This window comes from Haliotis asinina, chromosome 5, assembly GCF_037392515.1.
Source record: "Haliotis asinina isolate JCU_RB_2024 chromosome 5, JCU_Hal_asi_v2, whole genome shotgun sequence".
Taxonomy (NCBI): domain Eukaryota; kingdom Metazoa; phylum Mollusca; class Gastropoda; order Lepetellida; family Haliotidae; genus Haliotis; species Haliotis asinina.
The window spans coordinates 10,377,189-10,394,791 of record NC_090284.1 but is presented as its reverse complement, the minus strand read 5'-3'; the positions used below and the strand labels follow the sequence as shown (position 1 = coordinate 10,394,791).

The 17,603-nt window shown below is 37.0% G+C and overlaps 1 protein-coding gene across 2 annotated transcripts; it reads right to left on the bottom strand.

The window, feature by feature from the left end:
- Window positions 1-1,744: 1,744 nt before the first annotated feature.
- On the bottom strand, window positions 1,745-15,761 carry LOC137284537 (transmembrane protein 72-like). 2 transcript variants are annotated; one of them, XR_010956910.1, is made up of 7 exons: window positions 15,588-15,761; window positions 11,823-11,883; window positions 9,872-9,943; window positions 9,088-9,224; window positions 6,180-6,282; window positions 2,946-5,028; window positions 1,745-2,790 (listed from the first exon to the last, which is right to left on the bottom strand). XR_010956910.1 is itself a non-coding variant. In XM_067816380.1 (6 exons), exons 1-6 carry the CDS (start codon window positions 15,670-15,672, stop codon window positions 4,911-4,913), a joined length of 576 nt encoding a protein of 191 aa, XP_067672481.1. In that variant the 5' UTR covers window positions 15,673-15,761; the 3' UTR covers window positions 1,745-4,910. The 2 variants fall into 2 exon arrangements, 1 of the variants encoding a protein (XP_067672481.1); XM_067816380.1 differs by having other exon boundaries at window positions 1,745-5,028.
- Between the last annotated feature and the right edge of the window lie 1,842 nt (window positions 15,762-17,603).

Below are 17,603 nucleotides of genomic sequence, written 5' to 3'. Positions count from 1 at the left end.
ACTTGAATAGATTAAAATCCTTGGGATCAAGGCATATTTCCACCTCATTTCAAAACGCATATGAATGAAACAATATGAAGTACAAGAGAAACTGCATTAAGCTTAGCAAACAATGTTAATGCTAGCATGGTTCGTCTCTCTGTGCCAGAAAAAAAATATACGAAGACTTCTCAAATAATGCTGACATGAGTAAAGCAATTAAAGTAGTTCAGTGAATGAAAATCAGAAACGTCATAAATTCCCTTCTTTTTGTTTGAGAAATGTCAAAAAGAAGAAGGGATGCATCTTGTGTATAAAAACATTTCAACAAAACGGCCAAACAAGGAGAATACAGTAAATTCTTGACTGACCTAACAATTCCATCTCCTAGTAAAGTTCTAAAAAAATCCAGACTTTGAAGGAAAAATACAAATCATTCCAAATTTGTTCACTGACATTTACAGAAGCTATTTAATGATCATAGGCACCTCAGGCTTCTCACTAGCTGTCCTCCATTCTGTTGTTAGCTTTCGAATTAATTTAATGATACCTTTTATCCCATTCATTTTACAGAACATGTCCTATAATAGACACCTGGGTAATTAATCAGATGTACAGTACACAAGGCACCCAATCATCATGAAAACAAAGTCAGTTTATTCATGTTTAAGGTGCCATGTCTTCATGATAACATTATTACTGATCTCATTTTTTCAGTTAGGTGTTGAGCATTTTCCAAAAGGATGAGGAATCTCAAGCTGGATGGGTGAATGTGTATGAAACAACTGACAAACGAGATTCAAACAGCATAATAAAATATTTCTCAGTGTAAATGTAAACAAGCATCAAATCCATTCACTCCACTAAAATAACATACTATTCTGATGTGAATAATCATGTAACAAACAGCAAGCAACCAAAAATAGCTATAAGGAGTGGATGAGATTCTACTTGTGTGAGGACTATTTTCAACCAAGATCCGTACCTGACAACTCAACACCCTGGAGACAGATCAACTGATAATTTGGGAAGTAGTATTGTTTCAGGAATGGGGAGGATGACGTGAATTAAAAACTATATCACCCATGAATGTACATCTTTCGTCACATTATTATCATTTTCCTTTTTCCTTTTCACAATAACAGGCAGCTTTGTAAGAGTCATAAATCATGATTATGTATTCTTGATGGTTGTCTGTCAAGGATGAAGACTTCCCAATTGTTACATCTTGAAAATGTAAATATCACCAACCTTTGTTTCAAAGTGACCGCTGACGGCTGAAAACATTCATAAGACCACAAAATATTGTGCCAGGGGTTATGAAGTTTTCTTTATTTTGTGTATAATGTAGTAAAGGTGAGATATTTCCCCAGCATCTCTATTAGAAGGTTAAATGCCGAGTCTAGCGCAATTGGTCCTGATCTCACAGTGCTAAGAAATGGAAGCCACAGCGTGTTTCTTGTTGACCTCTACACATACCACAGCAAGTATGAGACATTTATGTAGCTCGACTATGATTTTAAACATGTTAACAAGGCACTGGATTGAGCTGTACACACTGTACTGAAACATGTCACATGCATCCTGTAACCATACATCACATATACAATTTCAGCATATACTGCACAGAGAGTGAGAAATTGAATCATCACTTTAAAAATATTGTTGTTGCTGACATGCTAACCTAACAAATGATATGTAGGCAAGGATCAAGCCAAGGAAGAAAAGATGGGTGGATAACCAGGAACTCTTTACTTATGCAGTATTTTTTTTTTATTTATTTTTTTTTTTGGGGGGGGGGTTAATTTATTTCAGCATTTCCTCAACTTAAAGCAAATGAACTCAGTAGCACACTGATGACAGTTAAGCAGCACAGCAAAGTTACTTAAGATTGATATTGAATGCTTGAAAAACTACAGGTAAAATCTCCAGGACTATAGATATTTTGGACACGATGCCAGCAGCTTAATGCTACATATACAACAACAAACACAACAACATATAAAGGTATCCTAGTGAATCACTACTCTTTCACAGAACTAGAACTTTCACAATCATAAATAGGTTTGTTTCCTACATAAAAATGTACACCACTGTTACCACAAAAATACCATCGAAATATACAGATACACTCCACTCCAGCAAAATAAAAATATTAAACTCTATAAATCTTATGAAAGTGTCCTTAAATACAAAGTCTGAAATTTACAAACTGATCTTTTCAGATGCCATACCCCTAGAACTGACATTAGAAGAAATAAAAATATTTTACACAAATACATAAATTTTGCAGTAATCCATCATGGCTAGATCAACAAGTACTTCAGTCCTTCTCACAATGAAGACCATGGGTATGCCTCCCGGCCAACTTGGGTTATAATGGGGTAATAATAATCAGATTGTAATGCTTTGAAAGTGCCCCTGTGATTCAGCATGGTTATTATAAGTACAATTTCAATAATCTTTCAATTTATTAAAACACCCACCCACACCCCCAAATAAGGGGAGAACTTTAACATCAAACAACATCTGAATGAAGATGTTGTTCAAAGAGAGATAACTCCTCTTGGTCATCGTGGAGGGTTACCAACAACTATTCATGTCTTAACTTCGAAGAAACGGGAATGAAAAAGAAAGAAAAGAAAAACGGAACAAACAGACAGGTGAAGTTCATAAATACAATCTGAATTTTTATGTCAATAGACTGTCCAGTGTATGGTCAAATTCGTAACCCAAGGCAATGAAGGGCAATTTGAGAGTCCAAGATCAGCGTGTGCTGGAAGAGTGGTTTCCCCTGTAGTCCATCCATTACTGCAACATCCAAATATGACAAGGGTTCTTTGGAAAAGTTATTAGTTTAAAATACTGTGGTTTGTCAACACAGGAATATCTAATTAACAAAACTTGCCCTGCCTGTTATCAGGAAGAAATTGGCTTCTAGAGGAATGAAAAGTACAGTTATTTACCTTTCCCTGGCCAGATGTACAAATGAGGACAGTCTTTGAATATAATCCCATCTCTTGAAATATCTGCATTGTTTCAAGTTCATGTCACTTGCCACTGAACAACATGATCACTGCAACAAACATACCCGGTGCACAAGTAAATGGTTATTAAACATACTTGCCAAGAACACATATACGTACAATTATCTATCATTCATCACTCCCTGACCTAAGGCACAAGGTAGAACAAAAGCACTGTGGATGAAAGTGTGTACATTGTGATAATCTCAGGCACTTAAAGCTCATACTTAGCTGTCTTGACCCTGAAAAATATTACTAAAAGATGTTAAAGAATACCTGAATATTTCTTTATCATGTTTCGTAGGTTAATCTGTCATTCCATAACAAACTGTAGCAAACTGATATCATCAAGTTCCTTAACTATATCTATATAAAATTCCCTCTCATTTGGCATACACTAGAATGTCAGTGACATGTGAATAAATAGCATGCTACCATTACTTTGTGAATGACATCACAAGCTAATTGTACAACATGGCTGTGCATAACAACAGACTGACACAAACAGTTTTCAGAATTAAATCCTGTCGATACTAACAGAAGCTGTTGGGAGTGATAAATCCTGTTAAAGGTATTACCAGGACCTGACTCAAGTTTTACCTGGGACAGCTGTACATACCACATGAAAGAGGAGGTGAGAAAAAACGTAACAAGTGTGATATACCTGTAATAAACACCAATAATGGGCAGTACATAATATACCCATGTAGGAATCAAACCCTTGTCCTAAGTAATAACAGCAAAGACTTAACCCAACAGACCACCCAACTGTGCTAGAGGCAGATACACTATAAAAGAATGTGGAACAAAATTACACAAGTAAAGATAAAAGGGTCTGTGCCAAAAACAGGTGCTCAGAATATATTTAAATAAAACTGCAAAATATAAAATATATCTGGAGAAAAATAAACCCAGACATGTATCATCCCTAAACAAACACCCTAAGGTGACAATGCCAATGTAATGGACAAATGGAGGGTTCTTTCAGCATGTGATATGTATAAATGGTAAACAAAACATGCATAAACAGATCGTTGTTGCATATTGTCAAGTATATAGAATACACTGAATCGTAAAGAGATGTGACTATTCAATAAAATTCAGAAATATGGCAGTGCAATAACAGTGAACGTATGGTGACTAAACAATGACTCGATGTGGGATCACATTTTGCAAATATTCACTTAATTGCCCTTTTGTTCTTTCCACTAATCATTAATCAGTCAAATCAGACGTTTCCTGTAAAAGCCATCACTGGCTTGTCTACAGACAGAAGTGACAAGTAAGGCACAAGAGAGTATATGGCAGTGTGCTTTGAAACTAACCAGTGGTGTATGTCACATGGACTTGCTATCTACATAGATACCGGTCCACTTATGTGGCCCCATCATATATCTGCCGTTCTAATGAATGCTATACTGACATCATTCTATTTCTGTAAAGCGACCTTCACATGGCAAACTAAAGTTTGACAATGCATGCTGCCAAACTCGAATTTGAGAGCGTGAACAATTACAACAAGTGTCGTCAAACTTGGGTTTGCCATGTGAAGGCTGTTTGAAAGGTAGATTACAATTCAACCTTCCCTCTCGTTTCTTTTGGAATGTACGTTTAGTGACCATCTACCTACAAACACATACCATAGCATATATCCCCTCCAAATTAACTTGATAATAATCTAAACCAGGCCAGAAGCTCACTGATCACACAGACGCGAGAGCTGCAATCTGAAGAGAGCATTAAGCACTTTGACGAATAGCAAAAGAAAAGAACATCACAGTCTCCAAGCTGTCATCGATTCAGGTTTCCAAGGAAATCTGGGTGAAGCAGAGAAGATTAAGGGATATCTGCTATCTGCCCAGCTGTACAGGTTCTGTATCTGGACACACATGGTTAGGAAGCACCTCACATTTCCAGTATCTCGGACTGGTCAGCTACACTAGGTATTGGGTTAAGGTCACTGTTAGGATTTACAATACTGTCTTCCAAATCATCATGGAGATCCTCGTGGATATCTTCAAATCTGAAATTAGAAAATACAGTGTGATTCTGTTGTGTTGACACACATTGCTGTCTGGCATCATTAAAAGACAAATATCATGATTTTGACATTCATACCATTTCCAAAGATCTTAGTAATTTGTATATGTTTGCTATGTGCAAATAATATGGTAGCAGTACGAACAGAATTAATTTTATTAGCATTTCCCCAGTGGCAATAAAATGATTGAAACACCAGTAAAATGTTCGGAAGTGGCCAGATTTCTATCTAGAGTTATCTATCCTTGGTTGTAAACAAACAGTTTAAAGAAGCATGGTTGTATCAATACAAGAGCAGTAGGTGAAAAAAAGTAAATTTAGCCACACCCTGACTGGTTTACCATATTGTGTTTTGGAGTAACCAGTTAACATGATTAAGTAAGCAGTATGAGAAGTAATGCTGTCTGTATTATTTGTTAAACAAAGCTCTTTATCCAACAATTTGCCACACAGATTTACAGTGCACACAACTGAGGGATGGCAACAGGTGAAAGTGATTTCCAAGGAAAATCAGCTAGGGGTCCAAAGACAAAAGGCTCGGGAAAAAGGCAGAAAAAAAATGCCATCCCTGCTCTACAAAGTTCGGCAAACTTGGTGATATTTCCTAAGTTTTTTACGATTTTCACCTTGACAGTTACTTTTCTTCAAGTCATTCCCACATGAATTTATTCCTCACTTCTTTATCAATATCATTGATGAACGATTCTTGATCATGGGTCACACTTGTCACCACATTTTGGTGGATAAAGCACTGACACAATCGTCAATCGCGCCGCCATTTGTATTTACCAATGTATGTCTAAAAAGACGATTCTTATTGGCTGTGTTGACCGAAGTGATCCAATATTGCGTGTTAGCTTAGAAAACAGTTAGGAAAGTGGAAGTATGGGTTTGTTTACCAATTTTATAACAGATATTATGGGATGTGAAATTCTGAATAGACACAGATGTGGGTGCTTGATTTTGATAAGCAGGACCTCACCCCTACTAAATATGTTCTCCTCAGATAGAGAAGAATGTCACAATCGATTGATTGGCATTCATCTGTGGACTTCCGTGGATCCATGGAAAATTGCCAAACCTGACAGGTGTTGAAAAAATATTCAAGGCAAAATGAGTATATGTCATACATACCTATCATATGATGGTTTCTGAGTGATAGTTTCAAGTCGTCGTTCTCGACGAGTTTTAAATGTTTTCAGCATGTACAACATTGCTGACACAAACATTATAGATCCTGCAACACAAAAATATGAAAGACATAAATTATTTAAATTACATCACCTTCCACATTTTTTAATAGTGCTTTCTGAAAGTGAAACAAGAAAACATATATAAGGCCATGTTAACAATCCCCTCCAAACACAAAAGAACAAGCTGAACAAATATGACCAACTGTTAATATCATTTATCTACAACTTTATAAAACTACCCTCATTATTACCATACACCTTCATAGCTGACATACAGGATGTGCATTTTTTAAAATTTCACCAGTATGACTGAAGTATGCTGAAAGATATTGGTCTAAGTTGTTTTCTTCTAATCTAAGGATAGAATCTCTCAGCTAGGGCAGGACCAAACATGTTTGGGATTACCTTGTGTAACGGAGCACCTCAAGCTGAGTCAAAGATTTGATCAAGCTAAAATATTAAGGGCAAAAATGGCTACAAAAATATATTAGCCTTCTTGCTCTTGCAGTTTCTTCTTGTGTTTATCATATTGGCATGGAAAGATTATGAAAGATATTTGAAAGATAAAAATGAAATACTCATTTAAAGTAGACATCTGACTATACAATTTTTATATTCAATGCAATGATTGCATAACAGCCCATTCAGTAGGAATCCATGGTATTACCTGGAATACATGCAGCAACATTGGTCTGTGTTCCCATTGTGCTAGTGGAGTGAGCGAGAGTTTAGTTTTAAGCCACTTTTTAGCAATATTCCAGCAATATCATGGCAGGGGGGCACCATAAAATGGGCTTCACACATTGTGTCCATCTGGGGAGTCAAACCAGAGTCTTTGGGGTGACTAGCAAACACTTTAACAGTCCACCCCCTGTCTACTGGAAATTCATGTACATGTATTTCTTTCTAACGTTGTTATCTCCCTTTATCCATAACTAGCTAATGATGGTAATGCTGAGTAATGTTTAATATTTCACTCTAAAGTTTGTTTTCTTTGATGCTGCACACAGAAATATTTTAGCCTCATGGCAGTGGTCTGTATATAATAATTAATATGGTCTGGACTAAACAATCCTGCAATATCAGACATGAAGAAAACACAACAGGCACTCAACAGAAGTCAATGCCCCTACATATTGCAACTTGAATTAGTGGAGCAGCTAGGATCAAGTCATATAAAAGAAACATCTTTCAAATAATTTCAGATAAAGAGGCACCTTCTCAAAGTTTGTATCTTGTGCGCATGTACAGCACATGAACTTTGACTTGCTATTTTCAGTGTTTCCCCTTCAATTGTTAGAATTGCCATTCATTTAACACCTATAATTTTCATAAATAGTGATATACAGGTTCATGAAAAGACAAGAAATACATAATTTTAGAAAAATACAAAACATTTTGAAACAATGAGCTCTCCCTTTTCCAAAAATGGCAGCTAGCAGATAAAAATTTTGACTATTGAACCCATTGAGAATGTGTGTAGGCTTTTGATTTATCTGGTTAAAATTGCCTGGCAAAAGAAACGCAGCACAATAAATACAAGAAGACAAAGTCATCACTATCCCTTTCAAAGGCAAAATACTATTCATGAATAAGAGTACAAGCCATGATTATGCCAAATGTTTTTGCGCATATACAGTAAAGTGGAAGAAGAGTATTGAAAGGTTTTGCTCCATTAAGGATCACTACCATCAACTTCAGTCAAACTTGTTGCCATGTAAATAAACGCCAAAATATTTTATTCAGAATTCCAAAACTACAAAAAGGCACCAGAACACCACCAGACCTATATAAGTGCCAAGTTTGGTTAAAAAACATTGAATTGTCTTTGTTTGGAATTTATTGCCCAAACTCAGCCAGACCAGTTTCATTATCTTTAAATATACCTTTCCATGAAGCTAAGGAAGACTTACCACTGCATCTGGTCAAAGTCCTTCTCATGTATCTACTTAGAATGAGCACCAGATGTCAGAAGTTAAGAAATACCATACATCCAGCTTATGAGAGATGTCACAGCCGAAGTATCCGAAACAACCATATGCTCCTCAATGAGATAAGTGATACTTCATGCATACAGAGATGTAGGCTTAGAATCTTCCTTAGCTTCAAACTCACATGAAGTAAAAGTGCCATCTGAAAGGATGCTTTGGGAATTTTTTCTTTTTTGTAACCACTGATGCAAGTGCCAACAGTTCTCACTTCCATGCACTGGTATGAGAGTAAGCATTCACTACACCCCAGATAGCATTCACAGTTGGCCCAACTTTGGCCCAACTTTGGCCCAACTTTGGCCCAATGTCTGCTAAGGTTGGACCAACTATGAATGCTATCTGGGACTGGCTCAGCTTTGATTTCAAGATGTTTAATCGGTCTTTTAAAAATGTCAGTCACAGTAGGCTATTGTTGACATGCGCATAGCTGTAACAGTAGCCAGAAAAGGCAAATTGTGGAAATGAAATCACTTAGACAGCCTCCAGATCCTAAAATATTCACTATGTATCAATCTAGAAATGTGCAAAGTTTCATGTTTTTATCACTAAATGCACATTGTCTGCTTAGACGCTCACTAAATCCCAAAACAGATACCTGTAGCACCATGTATAACATACAACTGGTATACAGTTCTTGTCTTTAGGGATTACAGCACTATACCCTGTCCGTTCAAAAGTGATGTCATAAATAGAATATGTTTTTCATTAAAGATTATATCCATTACCATTATCCATTATACCAACAGGTAAACAATCGCTGTCAAATAATATTTACAAAAGATGAAAACCATAATATTTGCCCCAAAACGAGTTGCAAGAGGCAAAACACGAAACTTCATCTAGTATCTCCTGTCATACCTGCCAGGACTCCTAGGACAACCTTGTGTGGCTGTATAAAGCATGGGATACAGATGGCAATGTACAGAACCCCCTTCTTCCAGTCATCTAGCCACATCACACAGTCCCAGAACCTCCAGCACTTCGCAGCCGTGGAACTGAACACACACAATACTTACACGTGAGAAGACATAAAGGTTCTTTTTAAATATCTCACCATGATCACCTGATCACTGACTCAGATCTGGGGTATGAGGAGCCATGATAATGTCCTGAGTGGATATTAATTACACATGAAGAACACTAAACTAAAAGCCCTTCAAAAGTGTTCACAAGTTCAAAATTCCTTGTATCTTTGTGAAGAAGGCAGAATCTAATTGTATATGAGCTCTTTCTGTCAGAAAGTCACACCTAAAAATTCCTTGTAAAGTTGTTTATGACATGGTGGAATCCAGTGATCAGGTGATCTTTGTACTTTTGAATATTTTAAAGTACTGACATGATTAATGACTCAATGAAGAAGGAAATTGTGAAACTTCTAGCAATGGTAATTAGGTCATTCCTAAAGTCATAGATAGATAGAAGTCATTGCTCTTGAGGGCAGATTCAAATACTTGAGATCATGAAAAACATCTATATCAGTGACCATGGCACACTCTCAATCAGGTTGATTTGTTCTCTCATTGCTACAATCATAGGCACTTGGTTATGTTAGTATGACAAGCATACTGGTGCTATTTCTATCTCTGCTTTAAATGTAAATGAATATTATTCTTTCACACCACATATTAACCGAAAATCTTACCTTGTGCATATTTCCACAAAGTAATTGATGACAAATACAAACTCCAGTGCTGTGACAACTACCGCTGCCACTCTGAAACCCAACAAGTAGACACTGAAAGCATCCTAATAACATATACACTACTGCTAAGAGGTTTGTTGGTTGTGTAATGCTGCACTCCACAATATACAAGCTCTTAGTATGCAATCTCTACATAATCCACCCTGGAAAAGACAATCCAGTGATTCAGACAAACAACGATCAATCACTACCTTTGGACTTCCATATAAGAGTAATGCACAAGGTAATGGAGCCTGACCATCTGACATGCTCAAATCCTTTTTGTGTGCATGTTATTATAACCAGTGCAAGTTGCTGGAGAATTATTTCAACCCAGAATCTACATGGACAACTACTTCAAACCAGGAACTTAATGCCACCATGAAATGGCGGGCATGATTATATGTCTTACTTCGCAATCTCCCGAGATGGCAAGATGATAGATACATGATGTATGTAGTGTGTTGTCAATACAATTCATAAAAACAAGGAAAACATTCATACTGATAGGTTTATTGCTCCAATACTTATTCACTGGTACATTTTGAAAATCAAACTGTATCCCCTCATGAACTCAATCCTTTAATTGTGGTCAAATGAACTGAACATTTACAAATATTTATAAGCAAGTATCACACTTTTCAAACAGTATGTAGTGCAATATTTTATCTGAGAAATGGGGTACTGGGTAACTTTGGTCATAATCTCTACAGTTAAAGTTAAAACCTACACAGACTTTAATGCGCCCATGATATTACTTTTCGTAGGTAATTAACAAAACAATATACTCGACATCATGAATTGTATAAAATGGAAAGTATCCCAAACTATCCAACATATTGTTTTGAATTGATTTTATCAGAACTATATCATTTTGTTTCAGGAGCTCCATGGTGTAGTGGTTAAAGAATCTATGGACTCTAAGTTCACAGGTTTGTGATGTCCTGATGTGTCAGCTTGTTGTTTCCTGCCTAGTGTTCGATATTACTGGGTACAACAAGGATTGGTCAGCTATTAGTCAGTATAATGTGTCTGATTTCCGTATTCACGCTTAAATGTGGCATGGTATCTCAGTGAGCTAGCACAACAAAACCAGTTGAAGTCTGGACTAGCACAAGCAGCCACACATACAGTGATACATAAGCATGCATATCATCATATAAGTAAGACATCTTGAACTAAAGTGCCCATTTCACCTCACCTGACAAGCTTTGTAATCAGAGAATAGGGTCTTCATCTACAGTTATAGCCTCCCACTGTTACACATTTTAGCTCCCACTGTATTATAACACATATTCATTAAACATATTGTATTTGAATCAAAGTAGATTCACTGCAGTCCTAATATTGACAACAAATATGGTGAAATGGTTACATCACACATGAGAATATCATAGTTTAATATGTACATAATTTTCTTTTTATTTAGTGTTAATATAAACATCATTGTTAGCATGCTGCAAAGTGTTTATGAAAACTCATTTTAGATGCATTTACTGATTTAGTGTTTATCAGAAATCCAATCCAACTCCTTTTAACCATCAAGAATAAATAAACACCTGTTAGTTAGATACTGCTTCTAATCCAGAAGAGTCTGTTCATGTCATGAAAATGATTCTAAATCATACATGTCTTTTTAGATGAATTATTCACTCTCTTACTCATCTGAGTGCTGACTTTCACAGTAAAATCACATTAAGCTTTAATGAGCCTTTATGAACAAATCCTTTGTACATTACAAAAATGGACTACAGCGTAAACCTCTAACCAGCACGATAGACAATAAACCTGTTTATTACTCCTTGCACTTAATATTACATGAATCTGCCTGTGAAAGATAGCAAAAGAATATTGCCGTTACCATGGAAACAGGAAACTGGAATTACAGTGTAAGGATTGAAACTGTACTCACAGCATGTAAATGCCCAGAACATGTTGATAAAATGCTGCTTCCACTCCAGCTCCCCACAGAACTGCAAACAGAACATGCTCTGTGATTATGGTTGTAAGGTTAAATGTATATAAAATACATAACTGATGATCGAGACAGGTTTTCTACAATGAGACAAGAATAGCTACCAGTTGCAGTAGAAGTGACACAGTCCCAGCAGTGGGGACTTAACCTCAGTAGAGGTGACATAACCCCAGTAGTGGTGACATAACTCCTGTAGTGGTGACATAGCCCTCAAAAAGGTGACAGATCCAATCATGGTAATGAAACCCCAATACTGGTGACATAGCCCTAGTAGTGGTGACATTGCCCTAGTAGTGGTGACATAGCCCTAGTAGTGGTGACATTGCCCTAGTAGTGGTGACATTGCCCTAGTAGTGGTGACATAGCCCTAGTACTAGTAGTAGTGGTGACATAGCCCTGGTAGTGGTGACATAGCCCTCAAAAAGGTGACAGACCCAATCATGGTAATGAAACCCCAATAGTGGTGACATTGCCCTAGTAGTGGTGACATATCCCTAGTAGTGGTGACATAGCCCTAGTAGTGGTGACATAGCCCTAGTACTAGTAGTAGTGGTGACATAGCCCTAGTAGTGGTGACATTGCCCTAAAAAAGGTGACAGACCCAATCATGGTAATGAAACCCCAATAGTGGTGACATTGCCCTAGTAGTGGTGACATAGCCCTAGTAGTGGTGACATTGCCCTAGTAGTGGTGACATAGCCCTAGTAGTGGTGACATTGCCCTAAAAAAGGTGACAGACCCAATCATGGTAGTGAAATCCCAATAGTGGTGACATAGCCCTAGTAGTGGTGACATAGCCCTAGTAGTGGTGACATAGCCCTCAAAAAGGTGACAGACCCAATCGTGGTAATGAAACCCCAATAGTGGTGACATAGCCCTAGTAGTGGTGACATAGCCCTAGTAGTGGTGACATTGCCCTAGTAGTGGTGACATAGCCCTCAAAAAGGTGACAGACCCAATCGTGGTAATGAAACCCCAATCATGGTGACACAGCACTTATACCCTTCTCAATTTGTTTTCAAATTCTACCAGCCTTAAGATAAATTAACATACATTTTATTGGTTTCAGGCTAATACTATTGCTAATTTCAGCCCTTTTCTTACCATAAAGGAAATCGGGACACTTTTATTCTTACTACCATATCTGCACTGAAGAAGGTCTAAATCTTATTCCTGTTATGGTGAAGTCAGCAAATTTAGATGTTATATGCTTCTACGACATAGTATTGTATAAAATTCAAAAACTTCTGCAAAAAAAAACCCAATGAACATATGATGCAAAAAGTGACCTACCACGCTGGTCTCACTGAACAAAAAAACATCCTCATCTTAGCCCAGTTATCAATAGAATTATTGTTCTTTATTTGTTAGGTGTATACATATGATTACATTGAAGATGAATGTCTCCACAAACTTGGCTGAACCAAATGCAAACCATATGCAGATCAGTTGCGCAAGGATCATGCATTAAACTGCTGGAAATATTGTACAAGTGAACAGCTGTGTTTTGGTGTAAAGTGCTAAGAATTGGTGTAAGAATTCACCAACTGTCACTATGTTTGATCACTTATTGAACTCATGACAATAATCTTTCCAATGTTACAAATTTGTTTTACAATGCATCATGTGTAAACAGTATCTTTACACAGTATGGAATATTTTGCAAAATCTAGTTTTAAAAATTGTCATTTTCTATTATAAAATCAATGCAAGCCTACTGCCTAATGAACAGTTATCACCAAGAGTGTTAATCGGTATTAAATGTGCAGTTACGATCAACTACAGTTTGAGTATTCTTTCTTCATGATATTTGTGAACACTACAAGACAGCAAAAGAAATTTCTTCACGGTTAGTAACATAATAGAAAAATTAAAGATGAAATTATGAACCCTAAACACATATTTAAAATAGTAGTTCAAGTTCAAAGTGATTAATTGTTTCCTTCCCGATCAATATACTGTAAAAGAAACTCAATTAGTCACACAATCAGTAACTCTGGGTTACTGTATGACATAACTATGTCTTATTTCATGAATGCCATGCGAAACTTGGAATGGTGATAAGTGTTCCAGTTTGTGGTGAGAAACATCTATTCATACTGCCATGATTCCCTTTGAGCGAGCGAGTGAGTGAGTGAGTGAGTGAGTGAGTGAGTGAGTGAGTGAGTGAGTGAGTGAGTGAGTAGTTTTACGCCTCACTCAGCCATAATCCAGCTCTATGGCGGCGGTCTGTAAAAAATCGAGTCTGGACCAGACAATCCAGTGATCAAAAACATGAGCATCGATCTGCGCAGCTGGGAACCAATGATGTGTCAACCAAGTTAGCGAACCTCACCATTCGATCTCGTTAGTCGCCTCTTACGACAAGCACAGTCGCCTTTTATGGCAAGCATGTGATTTCCTTTGCTGTTTTATATAAAAACCTGATTTGCTGCCATGAATTAATTTAAGAAACGGCAGAGTAAGAATTTGGTTATAAATGGTCGTTAGGCAGTAGCATTTTTATACAGTTCTATTCTAAGGTAGCCAAAGTTTGGTTTTGTTGCATTTGTCAAATAGGATTTCATTATCATGTACAGTAGATATATTGATCAGAGAAAGAAATTACTTGGTACATATAGCCAAAATTATAGGTGTTCAAAGGTTCTAGAACTAGAACTTTCTTTTGGTGCCTTTGTGGTCCTAAATCTTTTAATTTTAACATTTGTCAAATGACAAGGCCCTCTCCTTCTTGTCATTTTTTACTTGTACTGATAATGGGGACATCATGCAGACATTGTACATGCTTGGATGATGGTGGGTTTAAGATTAAGTTGTCATCTATAAGTTAGTGACTGAATTAATAATTGTTGTTGAGATGATAAAACAGCAATGGATATTCTTATGCAGTCAAAAACGCATTTGATATTATTTGGTGAGAAAATCAATATCATTTAACATGTTTAATAATAAAAAACATTGCAGCCAGATTTCTAGGATTAGGACCATGAACATAAAAGCCACCTTAAATCATATTTCCACGGCATTTGAACTGATCTGCTCAACATACCAATATAATCAAGGTGGTCAGTTGAGAGGGTTATACCAGTTCATGACTGATGTACGTCCACTGATCACAAAAAGCTACTCACAAACATATCTATAAACATATATTTATTACTCTGAAATAATGGTGCGGCAAACAAACCTTTTCAAAAATACCTTAATCAATCTTTTTTTTCCTTTTTAACAGTGGCAATGATCGATTAGCCAAACGAGTTGCATACTTGAAGCCCTGACTGTATACCCAATTTCAGTTTACTGTCTTAAAAAATAAAATACCAATTACTTGATGAATAGTTGGCGAATTGTAAAACAGATATATGTATGCTGTCGCAAAAAGGTCTTAACAAACGAACGAAAGGGTTAACGAGTGCATTAAAACTGTGGCGTGACAAGTTTAAAATTTCATTCATAAAATTTCTTTTCTTCACTCTTATTGTTAAACCTGATAAGATCAATATAACAACGCTAATCTCAATATGTATGATATGTCGACCAATATATTTGTGTAAGAACTTCACGATTTATTAATTTCCTCTAAAATTTACGCGTGTAAATACCACGTTTGGCATTTTGCCCGTTCTCCACTGCCATTGGAGTGGCGTGATCATGTTGACAAACAGCAGACTCCCTTGCCACGCATGGCGTGTTTTCACTTACCAAGCGCTGTAGCGATACCAACTACTCGACAGAACCACAGGAACACTTCGCAACAACAATCACACTTCCTGCCAGTCAAGCCCATGTTGTTGGTAAACTTGAAAACATTTCTAAACCAGGACACAGAACATGCCTAAAACCGTAGCATCCAAGGGCAACAATGTGATCCGGAAATCGTGCTTGACCGGGAGCTCCTCTGATTGGACAATGTTCCACATGGCGCGAAATATAAACACACCAGAAACAGGGACATTCATTTATATTTCCATTCAAAATGTTCTTTAGTTAACAATTCCGAAGAAGTGTAGGTATTTCGTACAGAATTGGATAAATATCAACGTTTTCCGTGATATTATGGTTTTGTTTTGATTCATTATTAACATGCAACACGCACAGCCATTCGAAAGGAAACTAAGGAGTGGCCTATTTGAAAGAGTTGAATAACACGTTGTTAAAGTGAGTTGTTACGGCTGTTGGATTGAGTATTAATGAAATCATCATAGAAATTAACCACACATTTCAGCTTATCAGCTTAAGTGGGTTGCAACATTACGAACTAAATATGCAATAGCTATAGTTAAATTATTATCACCAATTATTTTTTCCTCCGTAAGTTACGCTTTGCGTGCTCTCTGATGGATCTGATGGATGGAGCGACTGCCATGAGAACGATCGCTGTCAGGCCGCAGACAAGCAAATAATATGTTTTAACCTTGCTTGGCCCTCGGTTGACTGTTGAATTATATCTTTGACGGATAACTGTTTAAAGTACTTCAAAGAAAAGTAGCTTTAGACCGGACCAGCACAAGTAGATGCAAGCACGCACATACGCACGCGTGTACGTACATACGCACGTACACACAAGTATTCGCGCATGCCTGTGGCTATAGAAGTGCATGCACCTTGACCGAAACACAAACCTCGAACCACCTTACTTCGTCCACGGGGCCACTCGTGTTTCAAGGAGTGTGCGAAATTTACTTTGCTTTCTGGTCTGGTTTGCTATGCATGAAAGTTACTATCTCGCAAAATAATTCACTTGCCCGACATTTGAATGTAGATACTAAGCAAACATACCATGAAAAACAAATAAGAAAACACATGTCTGTAATATACCAATATGTGTATGCTCAAATATGTTATCATTAAGCTGCTAATAAGATGAGCATTTTTATCAGACTATAATCTTGCATGATTTAAATGTGTGTTATAACATAACGAGTCGGAGAGAGTGATAAATTTACAAAATGACCCCATGACAAAATCCACTTGCCAACCAGACCGGTGACTTTACTGTCCAGAGATTTACTGTCCCGACTGGATTTTTACTAGCCATGGTCCAGCGTACCAGTGGCTGTTTCGCACACTGGTCGCAAGAACACATAGGAGACTGATGAGGTTTAGAACTAGGTGACCATTTAATATACACAACCCGTACCAAGCGCAATCACGTCGAGAAAATAAGAAACAGGCCTCGGGGTTGATTATCAGCTTATATTCGCTGTAGTGTATTTTGCAACCACAAACGGGATTCTTTAACCTGTCCAAGACATCATAGGACCCTGCGTACGTCATCACGAGATCATATTACCATAACGCATAGGGTATATCGGATAATGTCATTCGTACAACTTGTAGGTTAATGACGGGTGGATAATAACAGGTCAAAGACCTTCAACTTGTCATGCCCCAGTTGGCGTATATAGTCGCCGTATACAAGTATATGAAGTTATCATATTTTATCAAAACATTTAGACTCTGTGAGAAATTTGATCATTATGCACTCATTACAGTACCGAATGTTTCGAAATCATGAAATCTCGAAATCTTCAAACAAACACAACACAGTACATATGGCATGAATTAAAGACTGAACGCATATCCGAGGTTATGGTTTTGGTGAATTTCATACTACGCAAACACCTTGGCTGTATCATGTATTACTGATGACATATAATCTCTAACCATCGATACCATAATCAGACAAAACGTGTCTCCGTGAAATATAACATGTAT

Bases quoted from the DNA above. Each gene is read 5' to 3' on its own strand.
- LOC137284537 (XM_067816380.1), bottom strand. From the start codon at position 15,672: ATGGGCTTGACTGGCAGGAAGTGTGATTGTTGTTGCGAAGTGTTCCTG. The intron at 9,944-11,822 runs GTGAGTACAGTT...GTTGGGTTTCAG, and splicing joins GTTCTGGGCATTTACATGCT to AGTGGCAGCGGTAGTTGTCA. The intron at 5,029-6,179 runs GTATGTATGACA...TTCTAATTTCAG, and splicing joins CAGAAACCATCATATGATAG to ATTTGAAGATATCCACGAGG.